This window comes from Haemorhous mexicanus, chromosome 5, assembly GCF_027477595.1.
Source record: "Haemorhous mexicanus isolate bHaeMex1 chromosome 5, bHaeMex1.pri, whole genome shotgun sequence".
Classification (NCBI taxonomy): domain Eukaryota; kingdom Metazoa; phylum Chordata; class Aves; order Passeriformes; family Fringillidae; genus Haemorhous; species Haemorhous mexicanus.
In genome coordinates, this window is record NC_082345.1 from 8,080,280 (window position 1) to 8,102,966 (window position 22,687).

Genomic DNA, 22,687 nt, shown 5'->3' on the forward strand with positions numbered 1-22,687 from the left:
GTGCACAGCGTCCTTCCAGCAGACTCCAGAGGCAGCTCTGCCTTGCAGTGCTAAGGGTACAGAGCAGTGCCCTGCTCCCAGGCAACTTCAGGCCTTGCAATAAAGTGGGTGCATCTAAACACCAGTCAGGACCCCAGAAACTGCCCGTAAAATCACAGAGAGATTTGGACTAATGGATGGCCGATGCGTTTCTCACTTTCCTCCTGCTCTTTTCCCTCATCACGAGGGCTGGGGCTGTACCGTCCAGGAGGCAGGCAGCAACGGGCGCGGACACCATCGCGGATGGAAATCATACACAAGGCAGGGGTTTGTGTCCACCCGCTGCGGGTGATGCAAACACATCCCCGAAACCCCGCGCCGGGCTCCGAACGCCCAGGCCGGGCTCTGAACACGGGGACCGGGCCGGGCCGAGCCGAGCCGAGCCGAGCCGAGCCGAGCCGAGCCGGTGGCGCCTCCGCGCTTCCCGGCCGGGGCTGCCCAAGCGGCGGCGGAACAAAGCTCGCTGTGCTGCTGCCGGGGCCCGCCCGTCCCGCTGCCCGCCCCGGGACCGCCGCTCGCGTCGTGTGCTTAAAGGGCTCACAAGATGTCAAAGGGCACCAGCTTGGCTACGGCGACGCGGCCCGGCCGCGCCCTTCCAGCCTCCCCCCAGCCCTGGCCGGCCCGCAGCAGCACCCAGGGCGCCGGCCAGAGCCAGCCGCACGCCCGCTCCGCCCGCGGGCCGGAGGCGCAGGGCCGGCGGTGACCGTCGCTGCCGTCGCGGCCCCTTTAAGGGGCGGTGCGAGTGCCGGGAACCCACGTCAGTTTCGGCCCCGAAACTCCGGATCAATGAGCGGCGGCCCGGGGCGGGGCGGGGCGTAGCGCCCGGCCCGGCCCGGCCCCCGCTGCCGCCTTTCGGTTTCTCTCTTTTCCAGGAAGGAAAACACCGGCGGGGACCGGGGCCGCGCCCCCCCACCCCCCACTTCCCTTCCCGCGCCTTCTTCCCTCTTCCCGCGCGCGCGCATCGCCTCTTACGCGGAGCCGCGAGCACGCGCAAGGCACACGCGCGGGGTGGGGGGGCGCGGGCGGCCGCGCTCGCCTGCGGGGAACGGCGGCAGCAGCGAGGAGCGGCCCCGACTCCGCGGCCCCGCGGCCGGACCCTCCCGCGCCACCCCGGCTGCGCCGCGCCCGCCCCCGGCCGCCACTTCCCCTTGAGGGGACGGGCCGGGTCGGGCCGCGCCGCCGCGCCTGGAGAGGAGCGGAAAGTGGGGAAAGCCCGAGAACTTCCCGTCTGCCCGCCCGCGCCTGCCCCGTCGGGCTCCGCCGAGTCCCTCCAGAGAGATGTCTGAGACTCCTGCTCCGTGTTGCATCAAGGTAAAGCCCCGTCCCTCTGCCCGCCCGGCCCCTGTCAGCGCGGGTCGCGCCCGCCGGCGCCTCGGGGCGGTGGGCTTCGCCGTGCTTTGCCCAGGGTTATTTTGGTGGAAATAACTGGTTTTCCCTCTTCTGTTTTTCACGCGGGCGGGCGAAGGGCGGCCCCTGGGGTCGGTGCCCCCGTTTGCGGGTGCTCTCCGCGCCGCTCCGGCCGCGGGCGGGGACGCGGTGCCGCGGGCTGTCAGCGCCCTGCGCTGCCCGGGGACACGGCGGCGGGCCCGGCTCTGCTGGCGTGGCTCTCCACGGCACGGAGCTTTAAGGGGGCCCCGGAGCCCGGCCCGGCCTCCCGCGGGGTTGGCTGCTCGCCGTCCCCGCCAGCAACTTCGTAGAAAGTTTCCTGCCGTCGGGGAGATGAAGCCGCTCCTGCTTCCGCCTACAGTGGGTCGTGGGTCTTTCTGTCTTTCTTTGTCTTTCGTTATTGAATTTTAATATTTTTCCCCTTATTATCCGTATTACTGCTGTTTATTTTAGTGGTTGCGATTCCTGGCATCGCTTGCCGGTGGCAGGTAGGAGAGCCAGGGCTGCCAGCCCGGCCCCGCTCCGGTAGGGGCTGGGGGATGTGTTTCCCCGTGCCTTGGCCTGCTGAAGAAGAGCTTACCCCGGGAAGTTTATCGTTTTAAGTGGAGGCGGCATGAAGCTGAGACAATGGAAACAAAATTGAGTTTCCTTTTTTGTCCAGACCCTTCCTATCTAGCAGCCCACTGCTTTCCTCTCGCCTTCCCTCACTCCCCGGTTTTGCATTTTGCTTAGTAGTCGCTTTGTCTTGTTGCAAGCCAGGAATCTCCCTTCTGCTCCTGACTAAGTGTGCCCGAGTAAGAAAGAGATCTTTAATGGTTGTCTCTCCCTGCCCGGAAGAAAGAGGTGACTTCCAGACTCTTTCTAAGGGGAATAGCCTGGAATAAACACTTATTCAGCACGATGCTCTTTTGTTTGCTTGTCCCGTGTGCGGACGGGGGAGTCTTGCGTTCTGTATGGTGGGAGCACAATTTGAAAACTTCTGGGTGTATTTTCTCTTGCTGAAGTCAATGCAATTAGGCCTGTGTCCCGTGAAGTCTCGTGGCTTAGAGTCTAGTTTGACTTTTCGTAACACAGGCAAACTGCATAACGGGGTATTGTATGCGTGTTGCTGTATAGTGAAATGCTAATGCAGGCAAAACGTGTTCTATTAACTCATTAGGTCCCTAAAGATATATAAAATGAGATACAGCTGCTGTTTTTTTCTGGTAAACCCCATGGAAAGGTAGGATGTGTTCTCTGGACCAAAGAACACAACCGTCATGAAAAAGTGGTGTCTTACGAGCTGTATTTCCTTGTTTTTGACATGTCATTTTGAAAACGGGAGGCTTACTTCTGCTCTTACTGAAATCAACAACCATCCTGTTGATTTCAGGAACTGTAAAATTGGTCCTTGCCCAGTGTCACTAAGGTATGTCATAGAATCGTACTGTAAAGTAATCAGTTTCCTAACTGGAGAGATACAAACTTCTCCTTCAGTCTTGAAATTAATAAATGCTACATTTCCATTACATTTCGACAGTAAATGATAAACTGATTTTTTTTTTTCCCAGAAGTGACTGATTCTAAACATCATGATCTGAACTTATTTTTTACTGTACCTTTTGTCCACATGTAAAAGCTACTGTTACTGGCTTCTCTGTTACTGGCTGTTTTAGTAGTTTTAAATTTTAAGATTAAAACTTACATTGTGGACAGAAATGTGAACTTCAAATGAAAGCATTTCTTCACTAGTCTAACTGTTCTGGGTAGCTTTCCCTTTGGCTTTTCTATCATTGCTTTTTGGACACTTTTTTAAACCAGGTGATAAAGGTGATTGCGTTCAGCAGCTGGATTTAAGAGGAGCTGTTTCAATGGTAGTTGATTACGTGAGGGCAACTGACAATTTTTTCAGTATTCCAGTCTGGCTCATGGCATGGAATATGATGCTGAGGCAGAGGAAAAAGCTACAGAGTACCCCAACTTCACTGCCTTGTTCCGAAAAGTAGGCGAGTGTTGTGCTACATCGGTGTCATAAAGTTTCACTAGGAACCTGTGAACGGGAAGCAGTGGTGCTGGTGGGTGTGGTTTCTTGATCTTTCCTTGGTTTGTTGTTGGTGTTCTTTCTTCCCCTTCCTCCTCCAGTGTGGGACAAGGGTGCAGGCAGTAAATGCCACAGCACCTGGGGTGATGAACACGGAAAGCTTCAGCAGAGAAGGTGAAGGCTGGTGCTTTGTTTGTGCCCGAGCTGCTCAGTGCACAGTCTTCCTATCTCATCGTGTTAGAGAAGTGCTCTAATCAGATTTGGGAAAACTTTGAGGAGGTGAAGTTTTGGTTTATATTTTATTACTGGTAATCAGTATAAGCTTTCAGTAATATCTTGGATTGTGTTAAGTAGTTATCAGTGTATGTGTGTGATTGTGTATTGATATGTGCTTGCTTTGCAGTAAGTATGTGCTGGCTGACTCCTCTGGGAGATGAAAAATACCCTGCTGATAGCCAGACCTTGCCAGCACTTGGGTGTGTGCTTGCCTGGCTCATGGCAAGCAGACCCACTGTGCACTTGTGGCAGGGAGGTTAAGCGTGTGTGTAGGGTCTAAAGCTGTGGAGAGGACTCATCCTGGGGTTTAGAAGGTAAAATCTCAGGGGTGAAAGATGAGCTTGAAGGTTGGGCCCTCAGTTTTTGCTACAGCTTAGGGTATCAGCATACTCTGCATTGACTGGGAGGCTTTGAGATTGTGGTGAGCTCCAATCTGAGAGGGCTTGAAGGCTTTTGACTCTGAGGTCAGCTGAGAAGGGGCATCTGGTGTGGTTGTGATAGTCAGATTCTTTGTTCGTAGGTGGAATATCTATGTTAGTAGTAAACCTGTTCTCTGATCCTGAGCCACAGTAGTTAGCTGATTATATTGTTGTAAATAGTGCCACAACATTGGCACTCATTACAGTATTGGCAAGTGATCCTTAAGGCCTCACCTCTCCTCCCACAGATGGGAGAACTGAGGCACCAGGGGAGTGTAAACATCTTGGCAAAGACATATATGGGAGCAAAAGCTCAAATGGAGACAGGACTAGCAGTTTAGGCACAGATGATGATTTTTGTGATTAATTAAGGTCTATGTGGTAATAAGTTCTGTTTAAAACCTCACCTGGATCTTTCTGATTGTCAGGATCTCTTTAATTTTTTGCCTGAAATGAATATACCTTGAGAATATCACTGTGGTCTCATACGTAGATTCCAAATACAGCAGGCAAATGGAAGGGTCCCAAAGGGCACAGTTAATTTGTTGATTTTATTTTTTTATAAATATGACACTTTCAGTTGCTTAGTCTTACCATGTGACCATACAATTGTGCTGGCACAAGTGTGGAGTTGTGTGGGAACTAAAACTGGGGATATGGGGACAGATCAGCTGCTTCAGGTCTTGCAGACCAGGACCTCTCTGAGCCCAGGGTCCCTTTATGCCCCTGGCTGATGCTTGAGCTGAGAGTGCTCTCTGTGGGCAGCACTGAAGGCACAGAGCCTCACTGCGAGTCAGGTTTCACAACTGTTTCAGTACAGGTTTTATGTAGGTGCAAGCTTGGGGGATATAGGTGCTCTCTCTTGTGCTGAGCTCAGTGGGGTGGCTGCAGGAGTCCCTCAGCACAGGATCCTGTAGCTGAAGGGCTTCACAGAGTGCTCATTTTGGATTGGAGGATGTGCTTTGTAATAGTTTAAAAAAAGGCAGAGGAAAGAAAAAGTTAAAGGGCAAGGAATCAGTGTAGTGTTTGAGTTTTCAATCTTAATTTGCTTCCCCTGACTGACTTCCTTTTTGGATGGTGGGTTATGTCTCCTGATACCTCGTTGATACTGCAAAGAGCCCTCTCTCACTGAAGTCTTCCCATGCTGAGAGACTGTTCAGCTCCACATGGCCAGAATCCTGTAGCCCTCAGCCAAGGCTGAGTATCTGTCAGTGCAGAGCATGTTCCGTAGTGTTTACTTGTGTACTAGGAGGAGGATCCTCCTTCTGTTAGTGTCAGTGACAAAGCTGTCATTAAATTCAGTGGTGGAGGATTGAATGGTTGAAGGCCAGTGTTTAGAAGTACATACTATTTAACACCTGATTAATCACTTAACTCCTTGGCACCAAGTAAATTGAATCCCTCTGAAGCAAAATTTTACTAGCACTGCCCCAATTAAACAGTGGTCATTAGCATTCACTGTGTCATTACAGGTGAAGTCAGTTTCCTGGGAGGCAACCCATTAAAAGAGCTTCTTGAATCTGAAATGCCCCAGTAAAACAGTGTATACTTTAATGATAATTTATATGCATATTGCAGCGTGCATCCCAAAGTGCCTTTTGGAGGGAGATGACTGAACGGTGCTGTGCTGATAGAAATGATGATAAGAGGGATATGAAGTCTTGTTCAGTGACACAGAAGCAATCTTTCTGCCTTTTAGAAAAGTTACCTGAGTCCTTGAGTGCTCGTGTTCTGAGTTCTGCTGACAAAAGTTCTCCTAGTAACCTGCTCACTGCAGGAAAGGGAGAGTGCTGAGGTAACTGGTGGTTTTGGCCCGTAATATAGTTTTGACCTGTGGTCCAAAAATTGCCTAACTTGTTTTCGGGTTCTTTTTGCATATGTTTATTTTGGAGTATTTTGTAGTTCATTGCCTTCAACTGGGCATCCCCAGAGTATCAACAGCTCAAAAGCCAGTGCTTCTGAAAGTGATCACCTTGTCTTTTGCTTTCCCTATCTGTGAAACAAACATAAAATAATAATAAATGTACCTGTGCAAGGCAGTAGCAGGGCTAAGTACTTGTACTGCAGCATGGAAACAAACGGTGTTTATTACAGAAATCGGGGACAATGATTTGATTTGTACCTGGCTTTTTAGTTCACACTAAACAGCTCTGGGGGCAGGGGTGTGGTGATGGTTGTTTGGCTGTTGCCTTTTTGGTGTGGGCCACCTACCTCTGCTGAGCAGTCAGAGCAAGATCTTGCAGCTTCAGTGTGTCCTGAGGTCTGGATCAGCCACACGTGGGCAGGGTGGTGTTTCTGTGCCCACAGCCTACATGGAAGGCGGCTTTGGAAGAGGCTGGCACGTGTTGCTGCCACAATTCTGTTCCTGGCCCAGGGCAGGAGCACCTGGGAGGAATGGCAGCCAGATGTGGCTGCCAGAGCAATCCCCACCACCTGCCCCTGACCACCGCCCTTCCCAGGGCTCCCTGAAGCTGGATGCAGAGCAGGCTGCATTCACAGTTGTTCCAGGTGTTAACTCTTTCCCTGGCAAGGGAGGACTCCCTGGTGAGGACAGTGGATGATGATGATCTGCTAGCATTGCCACAACAATTAATTTTTAAGTTGCAGTATGTCCCTGTGCCTCCCAAAGGAAGGAGGCTGCCTGGACCAGCCCATGGGTGGGATGTTCCTCTAGGCAGTTGTGAAGCAGCCAAACCAAACCCAGGTATGTTCTGCCTGAGCAAAGAGACCAGACACCAAAGCTTCTATGCTTTTAACAGTGGAGTTGTGGCTATTGATTCCTGCTAGTGTGGGTTATTTTTTAGGTCTACAACCCATGCCAAATTTAGACCATACTGGTTCTGGTGTTGCTGAGTTGTCTTCAGGCAGTGTTTTGTTGAAGCACAGAGGAAAACTACACTCTTCATCTACTTCTTTAGTAACATGTGGGACTCAAGCCTAGATTATAGTAACTGCTTTTGTTTTCTTCCTTTTTTTTTTTTCCTTCCTTTTTTTTTTTTTTTCTTCCCAAAAATGCCTCTGTTGGTAGGAAAATAATTGCAGAAAACTCCAGCCAGAGTTAAACTTGGTTTTGGAATGTCCCGGAGCACTGGTAAATAAAGGATTTTGAAAAGGGTTAAGCTTTTCACTGATAGATGGTATCATCTGCTGTAATGCTCTGAAGCTCTGAAGTGAACTGGGTACAGCAGTTAAGGAAGGCTATAAATGATTTCTCATCTAAATGAATTTCCAAAGGTTATTCCTTGTTAAACCACATGCAGTGTCTTTGCTTCCCTGTTGTTCTTATATAGTTTGCAAAGCCTGTCTTGATTAAGACAGTCTGGAGAGAAAAAGGGTATGAAGGAAATTGTCACTGCAGTGTATGTTGGTGTTCTATGGAATGTATGCACATAGAAATATAAAGCATTGTAAATAATTTTAAAATCTGTATATTGCCAAGAGTAGCATTGGGTGTAACTGCAAGAGATGTGTTAATACAACTCCAAAAAAGTACTTTGGATGTGGCAGCTGGATTTCACATATTTAACTATTAACAGCTGCCCAATATTAAATCCAGAGTTTGGATGTTTAATTTTAAACTAAAATTAAATATGATTATGAATAGGGACAATGAATGATTTCTTGGGGCTTTTGTTTGTTATGTTAGCTTTTGTTGCAGGTTTTGTTTTGGACTTTTTCTAGCCAGCTCGAGTAGGGTCCGATCAAGAAATTGTAAACTACTTGTTTTAGGAGTTTATTCTGGAGAAAACCAACTGACAACCATTAAGCACTATCCTTAAAACTGATGAAATGAAGCAGAGAGTGAGGCTCTTTATATGGTTTAAATTTCAACTGAATGTAGCTGAAGTGATTTTTTTTTTCATTACGTCTTCAGTGGGATCCTCTAAAACATCTCTTAACAGAAACTAGTAATGTTTTCTACCTGGTCTGTGATTCTGTGGAAATCTATGAACTTGGAACTCTACTAGGTAAATAAAATTTCTAATAACAGTGCCAGAGATAGCAGTACTAAAATTCAGAGATGGATTTATCCAGATAGTGGGGCCACAACAAGGCATTCTGTAGCTGCAAACCACATTTCCCATTTATGTTCCTCCATTTTTCTTGCAATGAATTTCATATCAATGTAGTTTCCATCATTGGTGGAGCTCCATGAAGCTTTGCTGATACTCTTGGAGGTCAAATGCAGTGATCCCAGCATTTACAGCAATACTAGGGAGCCCTTTCCTGACCTTCTATATTGTGGGTCTATATTGTGATTTCCCCTCTCTATGGCAGAACTAATCCTTTTTTTCTCCTGGTGGATTAGGACTGGAGACGGTTGTTTTACCATGTTCCCTCTTGAATGGCTTGTTCTCACCTTCCTTCTTGCCTTGTGCTTTAAAACACAGGCAAAGCCAAGCATTTTCTGACCTGGCCAAAGCTGAGCTTTGGTAGAGTGTGAGGAACTACAGATTCTGGGCTGAGGCTTTTGGTTCTGCTTGTCACTGGAGGCTTCTGAGAAAAACATTCCTCAGTAGATGGATCTTCCCTGCCACATCTGTGAGAAGCTGCTTGGATATTTCTGATGGGCACCACTGTAAAAGACTGGCTGCAACTTAAAGCCTGCAGAGCAAAGGAGGTAGTGCTGATAGCCATTGTCACCTGTGCCACTGCCCTTCTCCTGTAGTGGCTCTGGTCCCAGAGTGTCACTCCAGCCCCATGGGAGCAGCTCCCTGCAGTTCAGAGCACCACTGCTGGGTTGGGCAGCCTGGTGGAGACATGTGAAGGTGTTGGATGGATGCTCATGCCATGCTGGATGCACTGGTGAGTGGCAGACCCACCATCTCCCTGGAGGCAAGGACATGAAGGGCTGGGCTGCTTTCACAGAGGTATGAGGATGCACTCAGTGCTGCCAGGGGTTCCAGGAAGGGCACCAAATTGCAGGAACAGGAGTGTTGATGGATATGAATTCCCTTCTCAGCTGGCAGACTGAGTGGCTGTGTCATTGTCTCATGACTTGAGCAAATGTGCTCTCTGGAAGAGGACCTGGGGAAGACTGTGGGAGCAGCTTCCAGGAGGAGGTTATGGGATATAAAATGTTTCATGGCTTGTGGCTTGAGATACGTATCACCCATTGCACAGTAAACACTGGGCTCAAATACACTGGAGATTGTGTCCTAGCAAACTGCCTCACAGCAGCTGAGTCATCAGAGCCATCCATGACTGACCATGTGCTGGCTTCTATTACCTCCCAATGGGGACAAATTACAACCTCAAAGTAAGAAGAGAGTGAATTAATAGTGTATGCAGAGCCAATTAGCACAGCCAAGTGAACCATGTTGACAGGCAGTGGCTGCAGGCTTGGAGAAGTGAAGTGGGCAGAAAGTGCAGGGGTAGGGTTTTTTCCTTGGCAGTTTTGAGTGGGGCACTTTTAAAACTTTTCTTCTTAATAGAAACAGCGAGGTCTCTTTGAGATGTTCAGTACTGTTTGCTGATAGACTCTCCCAGAACTGGTCTGGCACCTGGGGTCATATTTTAGGGAACAGTTTGGTTAGTGAATGAAAGAGAAAGCTGAGCTCAGTTTTCAATTTGGGGTGAAATAGGCAAATAAAACTATAGTGGGAAAGCAATAGGGAGCAAAATAGAAATTGTCTGTATATTGCATTTTGAATCTGTTCTGTTTATCAGTTCTGATTACAGTGTGCCTTTCTGACTACTGAAAAATATACAGAAATGTGCAGTGGAGTTGCCTGGGGAAGCTTCTGTAGGAAGACAGGCTGCAGTGCCTAGGACTTTTTGGCTTGGAAAGGAGACTGCTGAGGGAGATATAATAGAAAATTGTAAAATTGCACAGAAGTATAGTAAGGAGAGCAACTCCTGATAGTTCATAGTTAAGAGCAGGCAATGACCTTACTAGCCAGGAAGATTAAAACAAGTACTTCCATCTGTGGAGCTTTGGAGCTCACTGCTGCAGGGTGGTGTGGAGGCTAAAAGTGCAAATAGATTTAAAAAAGAGGGTAGATGAACATGAGGAAGATACTAAGACTAGCAGCCTGTGTGTGGGGGAACCTCCCTCTATTTACCCTGGGGAAAGTTAGTTTTTTTTGGTGTGCTAAGCCTTTCCCAAAACAGAGGCTTCTTTTGGGGATAAGGTCGTAGGTTTGCTCTGATGCTGTGTAGGCATTCAGATGCTTCCATATAAAATTTTGTACCCTAGAAGGATGGTCTTAAATACGCTCCTCCTTCAGACTCTTTTCAAAGTCTCAGCCCCAGCAGTCTTGTTTTCAAGAAGACTAGATAATTGTTAGTGAGAAGAGAGCTAAGGAAGAGTTGGTGTCTGTGACTCAGAGACTTGTGAAGTCAAGGTTGCTTGGACTAGTAAGAGATTGGCTTTGCTTCTGTATTTACCCAGATTCAAATGACAGAAGGGAAAACTTTGAGGGAATACACAAAATTGGAATTACAGGTCAGGTTTGAAAAAGTTGTCTGGTTTTGGGGAAGACACAATTGATTGATTCCAAGAGCCAAATGTGGGTTACCCATGCTTTTCCAGAGGTCTCCTAATTACCATTATCACCCATGTGAAATGTGTTGCTGAAGCATTAACTCCTTTTCACACGTGTGACAAATGGGGTCCCAACTGGAGCTTGTAGCAATGGGCATCAGAGTTACTACTTTCACTGCCTGGCCAAATGTTGCAAACGTTCACTCAGCTGTGTCACTTGCTGAGGAATGCTGTCATTTGTACAGACTTTGCATCATGCTTTGACTGTGTTTGTTTTTGGTGTTTTTTTTTTTTTGTTTTGTTTTTAAATGGTAAACAGAAGAATGGCTATACAAAATCAATTCTGGTATTATTTTGTATGTGTAGGTTTTAGGTATTTTCCTAAAGAGAGAGTGATTCACAGTGTTGGATGGCCATTAAAATGTATTGATGTGCAGCTAAAAATGGCTTTTAACCTAAATTTAGTTTTCCTCTCTGCTAATCTATACAATGTCCACAAATATCTATTTAAGTAATTAGATAGTCTCATAAAGATTTAGTTAGGTTTTTATTTTGGCAAATAACAAATTACTTTATTTGCTGAATGATTGATTTTTTTGGTAATAATTTTGCATGTTGTTATGATTGGCTTAGCAGTGAAATGTAATTGCAAGTGCAGTGTCCAGCATCAAAACCTGAGCATTAAAAGTAGTTCTTTAGAGGAAAGAAAGGTTTAAAATTGTACATGAAATGGAAGTATCTGGTACATTTTCAGGTGATATTATGCAATAAATAACAGGCTTTTTTTCTTAAGCACACAAATTTTCATTTTTAAAATTGCACTGATTGTTTTCTGCCATGTTGATTTAGTATTAGTAGATTTTGTACCCTCATCTTGAATTTTTGTTGACTGGAGGAAGGAAACAGACTTTGTTTCTGCAGCCCCAAAGCATTTCCCAGCCTTGAGTTATCTAGTCATTGTAATGAACTAATTGGCTGAACTGAAAGAAGAAAATCTGCTCTCTGTATCTGTTACCAGAAGCTGGCTTTGTTCTTTGACAGGCTCAGGCTCTAGAGGTAGAACAGTGGGTCCCACTCGTTTGAATGTGCTTTGGCACTAAGTACTGTGCTTGGGATTTATCTTGAAAATTATTTTCTGCTATTGTTGTTATACCTGGATATCAATACACTCTAGTTTCATGTTTCTTAGTTTGTATTAAATGTGAAAAAAAAAACCCAAACCCCTTAAAATTTCAGTTTTTAAAAGAAGTGGCCTGGAAAAATTGTACATGTTGGGACATAATGCCTTGAATGCAGCGCTAGTCAGAATCTTTTTCTCTCCTCTGCATGTTACCCTCTATACTGTGTTTTCATTTCATGCTTTAGTGGTGAGCTCCATCTTCTTCAGCCACAGAGTGCTGCAGCAATGGAAATCAGCTGATATGAGAGAGATTCCTCCAGTTTGGCATCAAGGTTTGGCTTTGCAAGCAAGAAGGGGAGCCATGGTAGCTGCAGAAGAGGCTGTTGTTCCAAATTCCCCAAACCCCTTATGGCAGTAGTGTTCTTGGAAAGACAAGGCTCAGAAGAAACAGATTTTGGCTCGTGTCCTGTAGTAGAGGTGTGTGTGCTTTCTAAGATCCCAAAAGTCTCTGTTAGCTCCATGTTTGTGTTGTCACTCCCCATGAGGGAGGGAGCCAGGACTGCCCTGCTTCACAGATGGGAGCAGTGTGGCTTCCTGGAGTCCCTTGGTGCCCGTGGGCTGCAGCACAGTGGCCCTGGGCTTCACCAAAGGGGTGTCCTCAGGCCCTTTGCCTGCAGCCTGCCAGGGTCCCCCCTCACTGCTGGCTGGGCAGGTGATGCTGTGCTCTTCCATCACTCCTGCTGGCTCTTCCTGCTTGGGGTGAGAACCTCTTGGCCCTGCTGCATGTCCCCAGGAGGTGAAGGCTGATGTCACCATCACTTCAACAAGTTGAGTTATAAGGTGAACCTAAATACTGATGAAAGAGAGGTCTGTTTTCCTTCAGTCTAGACTGGGGTTTCATAATTCCCTGTTACCCATCGCTGGTCCACAGAGCACCCTGTCATATGAAAAATACTTGTTCAGCTCTGTAGGCCTCAGCCTCCTTTTTGTTGAAGAAGAGGAGAAAGTCTTTCCCCAAGTAACAGCTGAGATTGCAATTTTCTTAGCCTCAATTAAAAGATGAGCATAGGTAGACCCAGGTTGTTGGCAGATGGTTGGCACAGCAGTGAGGAAGGTGTGAAAGCCTTGGATTGCAGACATGGAGGTTGCCCCTTCCATGATTTGCCTACAAAGGACACTGAATGCTGGCCTGGAGTGAGGTTTAGAGCATATTTACATTTAAACATTACAGTAAGTCTATGCATATTTAAATCTCCATCTTCTAAAGAGGAAAAAAACAGCAAACCCCAAAATGAATTAAGGGATTTAATTAGTAGAGTTGGCTAGAGTGATAGCTTTTGGGGATGGAGAAAGTGCTATTTTTGGGTTGCTCTCTATATAACACCTGAGAAACAGAGCCACTTTTCACTGACTGATCCTCAAAATACTTTAAATAAAATTACTTGCTCAAAAAAAAAAAAAAATTTAGTTAGTATCTATGGTATCTGTCTTGTTCTGGAAATAAATACATATAGTTGAAAAACAGACATTTTTGTTCAGAATTTGTCCCTGTGGATTTTCTGAGAAAACTTACCACAGTCTTCCAAGTTCCAACACACTGCTCACCTGCATGTTTTTGTAGCCACATATTGATGGTAAAAGCCCAGGTGGGCTGTCCTGCACTTCAGGGCTGGACCTTGTGTCTTGATTTCCAGTGAAGTTCCCAGGCTGTGCTGCTCTCAGCCCAGCCGCCCTCACAGCCAGACACACAGAAATTTAAAGGTTTTCTATGGCACTGCTGCAAGGGGAAAGATGGGGAGACTCTCTGCACATGGGTAGAGAGGGAGCTGCTTGAACCAAACAGAGGTCTGCTATCTGTATTCCTGTACACCTACTCTAAGCTGTGGGATTGGAGGTAGTTGTAGGAAGGAAAACAAGAACCAGAGAAGTAGGGTGGGTTTGAAACTGAAGAAATGAGAAGTGAGGATGAAGAGTTTGCTATGATGAGCAGCAAGATCCATTGCAGATTCCTGTGGAAATCATAAAAAAATCATAAAAATCATCTGCTTTAGTCATGAGAGGCAGAGGCAGGGAGAAGCTGAATTGGAAAGGGTTATTTCTCATTGTATGGGAGGATCAGATGGAAGCACCTGGCAGTTGAGGAGAGTGGGAAGTCTGTTTTCATACAACATGCAGTGAGGTTCCAAAACTTGCTGCCAGCAGGTGTAATGTAGGGCCAAGCAGGCAATTGTTTTCAGAAGACAGTTCCTACTACACAGATTTATCCAGGACCATTCACTGCAAAGAGAACAGCTGTGGTCCTTGGCTCAGAAAGCCCCTAACCTGTGGATTTCTGTGGGTGTGTGCAACAGATAGTTTATTCCTTGTGCTCTTACCCTGAGCATTTCCTGTTGGGTGTTGCTGGAAATGTGGTATTAGCTTAGACAGACCTTTGAGCTGACCAGGACTACTGTGTTTTTCCATTTTAATTTAGGACTTTCATATTTGGTGCTTGACTCTTACAGATGCCTCTGACAAGTGGAAAAATAACAGGAAAACCTCTCATGTGAATCAGACCTTCTGCTCTGTTTCTTGATCTTGTTGTGCCATTTCCTTAGCAGAGGTAACCTGACCATCTGAAATTCATGAGAGGAATGTTCTTCAGACTATGAAATGAATTTTGTTTGGGAAAATTCCTGGGGATTTTCCTATCCTTGACACTCCTCTTGGGCTGTAATGCTATTTATTGGCATAAAGTGCTTTGACCTATTTTATTTCTCGAGGTTTTTCTCAAGATTTGGCTGACAGAGGGTGGAAAAAATAATTAGATTGTTAGATAATTCAAATGCTGTGTGCTGTGTCAGGCACACCTCTTCTCATGTCTGATAAGTGAACACAGTTCCTTACAAGGAACTTTCTTTAGATGGCACAAACATGTAACCACATGACTGTGTCTGATGAACAGGTGTTATACAATACAGGGACAATTCCAGCTCTTCCATTAATTTATTCAGTTGGCATGCCTGAAACCTGCATGGAGTGACTATCTTGATTTGATAGTTCAATCTTTTTACCTTTCAGTCCCTGACTCTTCTTTTCAAATTCCTAAAAGCTGGGAAAATTGACAAGGAATTGTTGTTTACTGAGTGCCTGGATTTCATTTTTCTACACATAACTGTTAAAAAATGATCAAGCCAGCAGACAAGACCTTCTCATGGGACTGTGTGTACACCAAATGTTTTCCTTCAGTGCAGGTTGAGCTGTTTCTCAAATGGTGCTTGTCCTGTGCTAGTGCAGTTAGTGGGCAGTTAGGACTAGAGAAGGGAGCTGGCTAAAAAGGAAAGAGATCAAACTGCAGATGCTTGTGTGTCCTTTACAAAGACCCCCATCTGGAATGGTGTCCTACAGCAGGCAGGCATACCCACTCTAACAGCCTACTCTCACATGGTGCATCATTGCCTAGCTCCAGGTAGGACTCAGTTGGGATGCCTGTGAAGCACAACTTGCTCACCTCTAATATTCTCCTGAGGTCCTGTCCCACTGCAGCAGCCTGGAGTCACCTTTGGGGACCTTCCTTTGCTGCTCTAGGTGCTGGCTAGAGAGCCTTCTCTGTGTGTAAAGACATTACACCTGCTACCAACACATTAAAACAGAAGCAGAAAGTCCCAAAAGATGCTGATAGCTGAAGAAATTCTGTTTTTCTAGTGTTAAACACAAGGAAGTTAATTTTATCACTCCATACAAAAGCAAATGGAAGTATGTCTGTGTATCCCATGCAAAGTCTGGACATGCATTTTCCTAACCCACTGTGCAAGCACAACAGTAACGTGACCAAAGGCTGTATTATTTGCCAGGTTTCATAGATAAAGCTTTCATTTCTGGCTCACTGGTGTCCTAGTTGTTTGCACCCAACTACTTAGCTCCTGAATTTCCCACTCAGGCTTTGGGCATTGTTGTGATTCACGGTGCTGCAGGAATGGGGCTGGAGTGCCATTGGTGGACAGATGAGCAGTAATGGTGCACTCTTTAATGCAGAACTCGCTTTAGGTTGGTGAAGGGTTAAATTTTACCATACCTGCCATTTCTAGTGCTCAGCCCATCCCTTTCTCACCATTAAAAATGGATAGCCCTGCACAGTCATGCTGAATTTTTCTTCAGGTTTGTACCTCAAATTTTACCTCACCCTTCATACTTTTGAAGCCACAGTCCTTAAAAGTGGTGGTGATGAGGATGCTGGGAAAACACCACCCTGGGAGACTGAAGTGTTTGTTCTTCAAGTCAGTTGAAATGGGAGCTATGTGATAAGCCTTGTTTGAGAAAGCAGAAGTATTCTATCTGATCTTGTCCTTTCAGTGGGGAAAAAAAAAGGTGAGGATTTCATAATTTGTATGGCAACATGGTCCTAAACTAGGACTGATTTAGACTGCTAATGGAAAGTACTTTGACTTTTTAACTGTGTGTCAGATGAAAGGATAATCTTAGACTGTCTGATTTCCCATTGCTGCTGGGTTGCACAGCATCTGTCTAAAATGAAAAGGCAGTGTGCAGATACCAGTGTGCAAACATAGCAGGCTCACATGGCCAGGTCCATTGCCTGCCTTCCCTCCATTTCTCAGTCTCAGGTCTCACTGATGTTCATTGTTAATTATTCTGGCTCTGGGCTTGTTAAGAAACCCTGAAACCCAAGCATTTTTCCAGGCACAAGTCATTTGTGTTTGTTTGACTAGTGACTGGCCTTCTCTTGTTTTTCCTCTTACTCATAAGAGGTGAGGATCTTTGACGATGATGAAAAGAAGAGTCCTGCTCAAAATATGATGAGGTATATGAAAATTGTAACTTCAGCAGGGGTTCTGGGTCTTTGTTCTAGGTTGACTGCCAATTCCTGAATTATACAGCGTGGCTGTACAACACTGTCACACCATCCTTGCCTGCCCTGACAGTGTCTCTGAAGGAGTATTTGCTCATATCCAGCTTTGAGTTTATCACTTCTCCACAAGTTTTTAACCATTCTTTAAAGGCACTACAAAAGTGAACCACTGTTACTTCACTGAGGTTCAAGTTTGATCAAGCTCTTAAGGTGAGTTGTTAGCACCCTGAAAGATCTCATTCCACCCTTCCCCTTTCTTCTCCCGTGGGCTGGCACAAATGTTGTGGTGGATGTGTGCATGACAGGGCAGCAGGTCTGGGTGAAAATGGACAGCTTGTGCTAGTGCAAGGCAGAGCCTGGTGGGAACAAGCAGCTGAGAACATGGGGAGGGCAGGGCATGGTTTTTTTTGGTGGTGGTGCCAACAGATCTGTGATTAAAGCATTGATGAAACTCTGAATAAACCTTTGGCCGGATCTGTGTTACATGACATCAGAACTGAAGCTTTTAAGGATTCACACCTACTTTCTTTACAAAAACTTTCCCTTCAGGCTAAGTAGATTAATTATAGGAAAAGTGGTCAGGGGTTCAGGAAAACTTGATGGTTCTTTTGCTGAGACACCATCTCTGCTTAAAAAAAAAAAAAAAAATACACCAGGCATCTGAAGCAGCATGGTTTGCTGTTGGAGAGTGAAGGGTGGAGCTGTTGCCTGGAGGTCTGAATGAGCCTTGTGGTATTAGTGTGAGGCTCTGCCACTGTCACCTGCAGCCTCCCAAACATATTGGGGCTTGCTCTGTGTTTGAGCACACCATGGCTGAGGTGTTTCAGTTTAATTGCTTGAATAAAAAGAGGCACTGGCATGTATTGAGCTTTCTGAGAGACTGAGAACACTGAAAGCCAAACCTCCCTGCATTCATTGCAGATTTGTCTGTTCTGTACCACTGGTGCTGACAGACAGTCTGGACCTGTTTAACCATGCAGCAAAGCGTGAAGCCTCTCTGGGTCAGGGAAGGAAGCTTGTCCCAGGTGCCTAATCTAGAGGGCATTTCAGAGTTTCAATTACCTCTTGAAATGATGTCCTCAAAGCATGCAAACATGGCACTGATACATTCAGTCCTTGAGCTGTGCTTACCACAGCTTTCCTGGGAACTTGGTGTATATGCCCAGTTTGGTGTGCAAGGTATCTGTGACAGCCTTTGGATAGAAAACTAGGGCAGCTCACAGATCTTGTTTTACATTTCTTGTATCATCTGTGCTGGCCTTGCAATATGGTTATAAAATATACCAGCCTGGTGCATCTACTCCTTATCCTGGACAGGGAGGGTAGGCTCAGGTTAAGGTCGCTCTATGGAGGTACGGGAAGTTTTAGTCCAGCCCCTGCTCTGTCACTGTATTGTCTGTGACCTTGAAGTTATTTAATGTGATTGCTACTTCATAAAGTATTAACATCTAGCAAAAAAGAAGTCAGATGAGTGGTAGATACTGCTTGTGTTTCTGTTATACGGATAATTAATAAGATCTTGCCTTAATTTCCTGCTGGAAGATTAATGCTGTAGAATTATTGGTAGTAGGACTCAGGGTTTAATAGCACTGGGGTATGATTTTGGATAGTTCACCCCTTCTTTTTTTTGTCCCCCCTAATAAAGCTTTTGTTGTGAACTCTTACCTGAAAAACTCTGTAGATACCACTGTGCTGCTGTGTTGGTTAATGCACAAAAGAAGGCTAGGATAATGAACTTAAAATTTACTGAAAATCAGTATTGAAATCTGCTCAGTGTGAGGCTGACTAAGTTACCAATTTGGTATTACACCAAGGTTTTTGATTTGTATAAATTTTAATGAAACAGTTTCTTCCAGCTGATAGCAGTTTAGATGATGTTGTGGTGAAGACTTGAGAAGTTCTCTTCCCTCCAAAGTTACTTGAAAAGCTAAAGAAGATTCTGCAGCTAAAGGAGAGATGATGTCATTCTTTGTGGCACAGATTGTAAGACAATCGTGTTTTACTGGACCTGATCTCTAGCCTTCACTGAATTCAAGAGGATTTGGCTGAAGCCTGTAGTGATAGCTGAGCAAGGGATGACTGATAAAGAGAAACTCCTTATTAGTCAGTGGCACTGGTAGTAAAGAAAGCTACGACAAGAGACAGATGTTGTCACACAGGTAATGTTGTAGTTCTAATTAATTTTCTGAAAGCTCGAATACAAGGAAAAAAGAATGCCTTTGGTTTCAAGAAAACAAACACTTAGAAGTTGTGTAGATTCCTAGGGATTTATTAACAGCAAAGTCCACTTGTCTATTTAATTACTATTGCTTTTATTTTGAGGTATTCTCGTAGAAAGCAGAATGATTCAGCATTTCAGAACTCAGATAATTAATTTGTTTTTTCCTGACTCAGCTTGAAGGAGCTGACTGAAAGAACACCTTTCCCTCCAAATATAGACATGTTGTCTAATAATGACAATTTCTGAATAGCAGATGATGAGAGCAGCAGCAGAAATAGGAATTGGTGGTACTTTTTTATTTTTCTTTTTTTTTTTCTCCTGAGCCTCTGCACTGCCTGCAAAGTTGGAAAACTTAAATAATCTCATGTACTGAGGGAATGTTTGTATCCCTCCCTCACAGTAAAATACATTCAGAAGGTCTCTGACAAATAAGAAATTGGTACAGGATCTACCTCATCAGTTTGATTGACTGCTGTAGAAGACATCTGTCTTCTATTCATCTGGCTATTATTTCATTATCATCTTCTTGTGGGTACTGTAACAACAGGAAGAAATCTCCAGTTTTTAAATCCCTTTCAGGTTTGTTTAGAGTGGTTGTCTCTCTTGGTTTTGTGTCTTGTCCCATCTCAGAGGTGTGATTTCCTCTATTCTACTACTCCTTGCTGAACACTTGAGACAGTACAAAGAGGTACCGAGGTGCCAAGGTAGGAGAGCAGACAAGTAGTGCTGTAGGCTTGTTCAGCATGGACTCAGTGGATATCAGACAAAGAAAAGGTTGAATGCTGAATGGTTTTTTGGGTTTAATTTTGTAAAGGAAAGAACCCATAGCTTAACCCTTCCCTGTAAATAGATAGCCATTAGTTCTTGGGACATTGTAATTTTTAGATAGAGCTAAATATACAGAAGTGAGATTTTAATTTTTTTGTGGGGGGAAATGTAGGAAAAGAGGTGAAAACAAATTATGTAAGATTAGAAATCCTTGATTTAGAAATGTATCTTCCATAGTTGTCCTGCTGAATGTCTGTGCATTGCCCTCCCTGCTTCTCTTGAGTCCTGCCACTCTTCCTGTGTCACTGCTAGAGTGGGCTCTCAGCTCTGTTAAAGGACAGCAGCTCTGACCTGACAGGCAGATCCCAGGCATTATTCCTTTCCTTTTCATTTCCTAGGCTGTAACAATCCATGTTTGCCACCTTGTCTGAGATCAGGCAGTTTTCCAAGCTGCAGCAGCTGTTCGTATATTCCTCTTAGGTTATTTGAGCTGATGCACAGAAGATTTTGGAGCTGCCCCTGCTGGGCTTACTTAAGTTTCTGAGAGTTGTTTTTGCTGTATCCATCCTTGAATTAGATCAGCTCAAGCAATGTTATTGTGCAGTTTTTGCTCAGGACCAGTACAGCAGACAAGAAAGGTGTGTGTGTATGTGTGTGGGAGGTTTTTGGTCCTGTAAATAATAATAATAATAATAATAATAATATTAATCTCTAACTCTTCACTGGTCACTTCTTTCCTCTCCCATTACTCCCAAAGAGTGTTCCTGCATGTTTTACTGGTGATACAAGGTTTCCTTTGGAAGTTAGGTGCCAATTTGAGCTTCACTTAGAAGCTTTACAAAAAGGTTGTTGAAGTCCTGAGAGAGAGCACAAGCTCCCTTTGAGCATCTTGCCTGCCTTTGGGGTATCCCTCTGAAGAGCTGCAGGTTCTTAAATGCTTTGAGAAAGGGCAAGGGGATCAGTTCCTGGAAGAGTTTTCTTTCCCTGGGGGACCCTGGAGGAATTTTGCTTGTACTTTATATCCACTTAGCGGTGAGAACAAATGCACCTTGCTCTGCATTTCTTGGAACTGTCTTGCTCACCACGTACATCTCTAGTTGTGGTGCTGTGTGCTTTTGTGTACTCCTGACTCCTGTGGTCCTGCAGTGGTTGTGGAATTTTTCCACGTGTGGTTTGAAGCAGAGTTGCTGAGGACTCTGTGTGTGTGTGTGTGTAGGAATAGCAGATTAGAAAATGAGAGGTTGGTAGGCTCAAAGAGCTTCCTGAAAGTGTGGGAGTGCAGGCCAGAGAAAGGAAGAGAAATCTTTTTGAAGCTGTATCAGTGCTTTACGTGGACAAGAATAGCAGGCAGAGAGTATTGGCAGAGTGGTCTGAGGATAAGTGTTGTTGCATAGCAAAGTGTTACTGCTGTAAAAATCCCTGCTGTCCACTCATGAAACAAATTCCTCCAGTGTGAGTGCAGTTTTACTGGTATGGTTGAGTCACAGCACATTCTGCTCACACAGCTGTGTTCATGTCAGTCAGACCTGGTGAACGCTGGTTAGTCTGCACGTGTCGGGAGTGTACATGCAGCCCTTAGAAAAATTATGGAGGTGATGTGAGGAACAGCTCAGATGATGCCTTGTGACGTGCTCTGCCCCTGGGAGGAGGTGGCTGGGTGTTCTGTTGCAGGTCTGTAACATGTGTGGTTCATTACTGGTGCAGTGGTGTCTGTGCCCTTCCTCCAGCTTGTAGAATGTTCTTCCTGAAAACAATTCAACTCTTTACCTGAAAGATTGTGGTGAGTGGTAACCAGGCCTTGGGTCCTCGGTGGAGCAAGGAAACATTTTGTTTTGTGTTTTAGCTGCTGTTTCCTAAGGCTTTACAAAGCAAATCAGTGTAATTTCCTGATTTTCTAATGGGGAAACTGAGGCAGAGAGGAGTGGGAATGAGAAGAGAGCAGCTTATGTTGCACCTGCAATCCTAATATGGGAATAGCAACCTGTTTTGCTTTAGCCTGATGCTTTGGGCACCTGTTCAACAAAACATTTAAGCATATGCTTAATGATATGCATGGCAATAGCTTCCTTACCATTTCCTCTTTTCAGAGCATCATAAACAGTGCTCCTCTCTGAACCCGGACTGCAGGGCTGTGCCCACTCATGCCAACCCATTGGAATCACCCAAGCTGTCAGCCAGGACACAGCTGGTGTCAACATCTGGCCTGTAGAACCTGTCTTATCATTAAGGATGCAGAAGGTGGAGCAAAGAGTCATCTCAACAGTGAGGAAGTGGTAGTAGTTGTCTTGCAGGAGATGGAAACAAGCTTGTTTGACAGGTGGCTCTTGGATGCAGTTGACTTGGAAAGAAACTCCTGAACTTCCAGGTGAGCTCAGAACAGTCCCACAGACACAGCACAGGATCACCAAGCAAACACTTTATTGCAGCAGTGTACTGACCCATGTTCATCATGCATTGAGTGTTTTAAGCAGTGTAGAACCTCTGTTTAAAAACAAACACCAGCCTGAACCAGCACCAAACCCCAAACCAAACAAGCAATGACTGTTCCAATACATCTGCTTGTCTGTCTTCAAAGAGATTTTCAGTCTTTGCAATTATCCTGGCATAAAATGCTTCATGATTGTGCTAACAGGGAGACTTGTGTCAGCCCTGGAAGCTGCTTTAGTGAACCCCAAGGTCTGAGAGCCAGCTTCCCTCTTTTAAGAGCAGCAATTTGTTGATCTCAAGAAAATTACCTTTTTCAGGATCTCAACTCAGGAGCTGTTTGCAAGCTCCTGAGTTGGAATTACAGTGCCTAGAAAGCATTACAGCTCCATTTGCTGCTGCATTCTCCTCATGTATCACATGAGACACCCTTCATTTTTCTCCTCTGAAGATCAGCCTCAGTTCACTGTATCCCTCTGGGCATGTTGATCATTCTGGGGCCTTTACCACTGATTTTGGAAGGATATGATTCAGAACTTTCATCTGGGTTGGATTTTCTCAGTGAGATTGTTTATGAGAGAACATATTAGGATCATATCCCAGGATTTTATATACTTTTGTTTCTTTCCATCTATAGATCCAGGATTTTTGTGAGTGTTGCAATCTTACCATCAGGACTTA

The 22,687-nt window shown here is 45.2% G+C and overlaps 1 protein-coding gene across 5 annotated transcripts in view; it reads left to right on the plus strand.

Annotated features, from left to right (window-relative positions):
• Nucleotides 1–1,126: 1,126 nt before the first annotated feature.
• Nucleotides 1,127–22,687, plus strand: part of ETV6 (ETS variant transcription factor 6) — a 128,463-nt gene continuing 106,902 nt past the window's right edge. For 3 of the 5 annotated variants that reach the window (XM_059845792.1, XM_059845794.1, XM_059845797.1), the window contains exon 1: nucleotides 1,127–1,350. In XM_059845792.1, coding sequence (XP_059701775.1) covers nucleotides 1,318–1,350 — 33 coding nt within the window. In that variant the 5' untranslated portion in view covers nucleotides 1,127–1,317. Of the gene's footprint in view, nucleotides 1,351–3,596; nucleotides 3,725–21,669; nucleotides 21,948–22,687 lie in introns of those variants that run through there. The other 2 variants (XM_059845795.1, XM_059845796.1) reach the window with 2 other exon arrangements.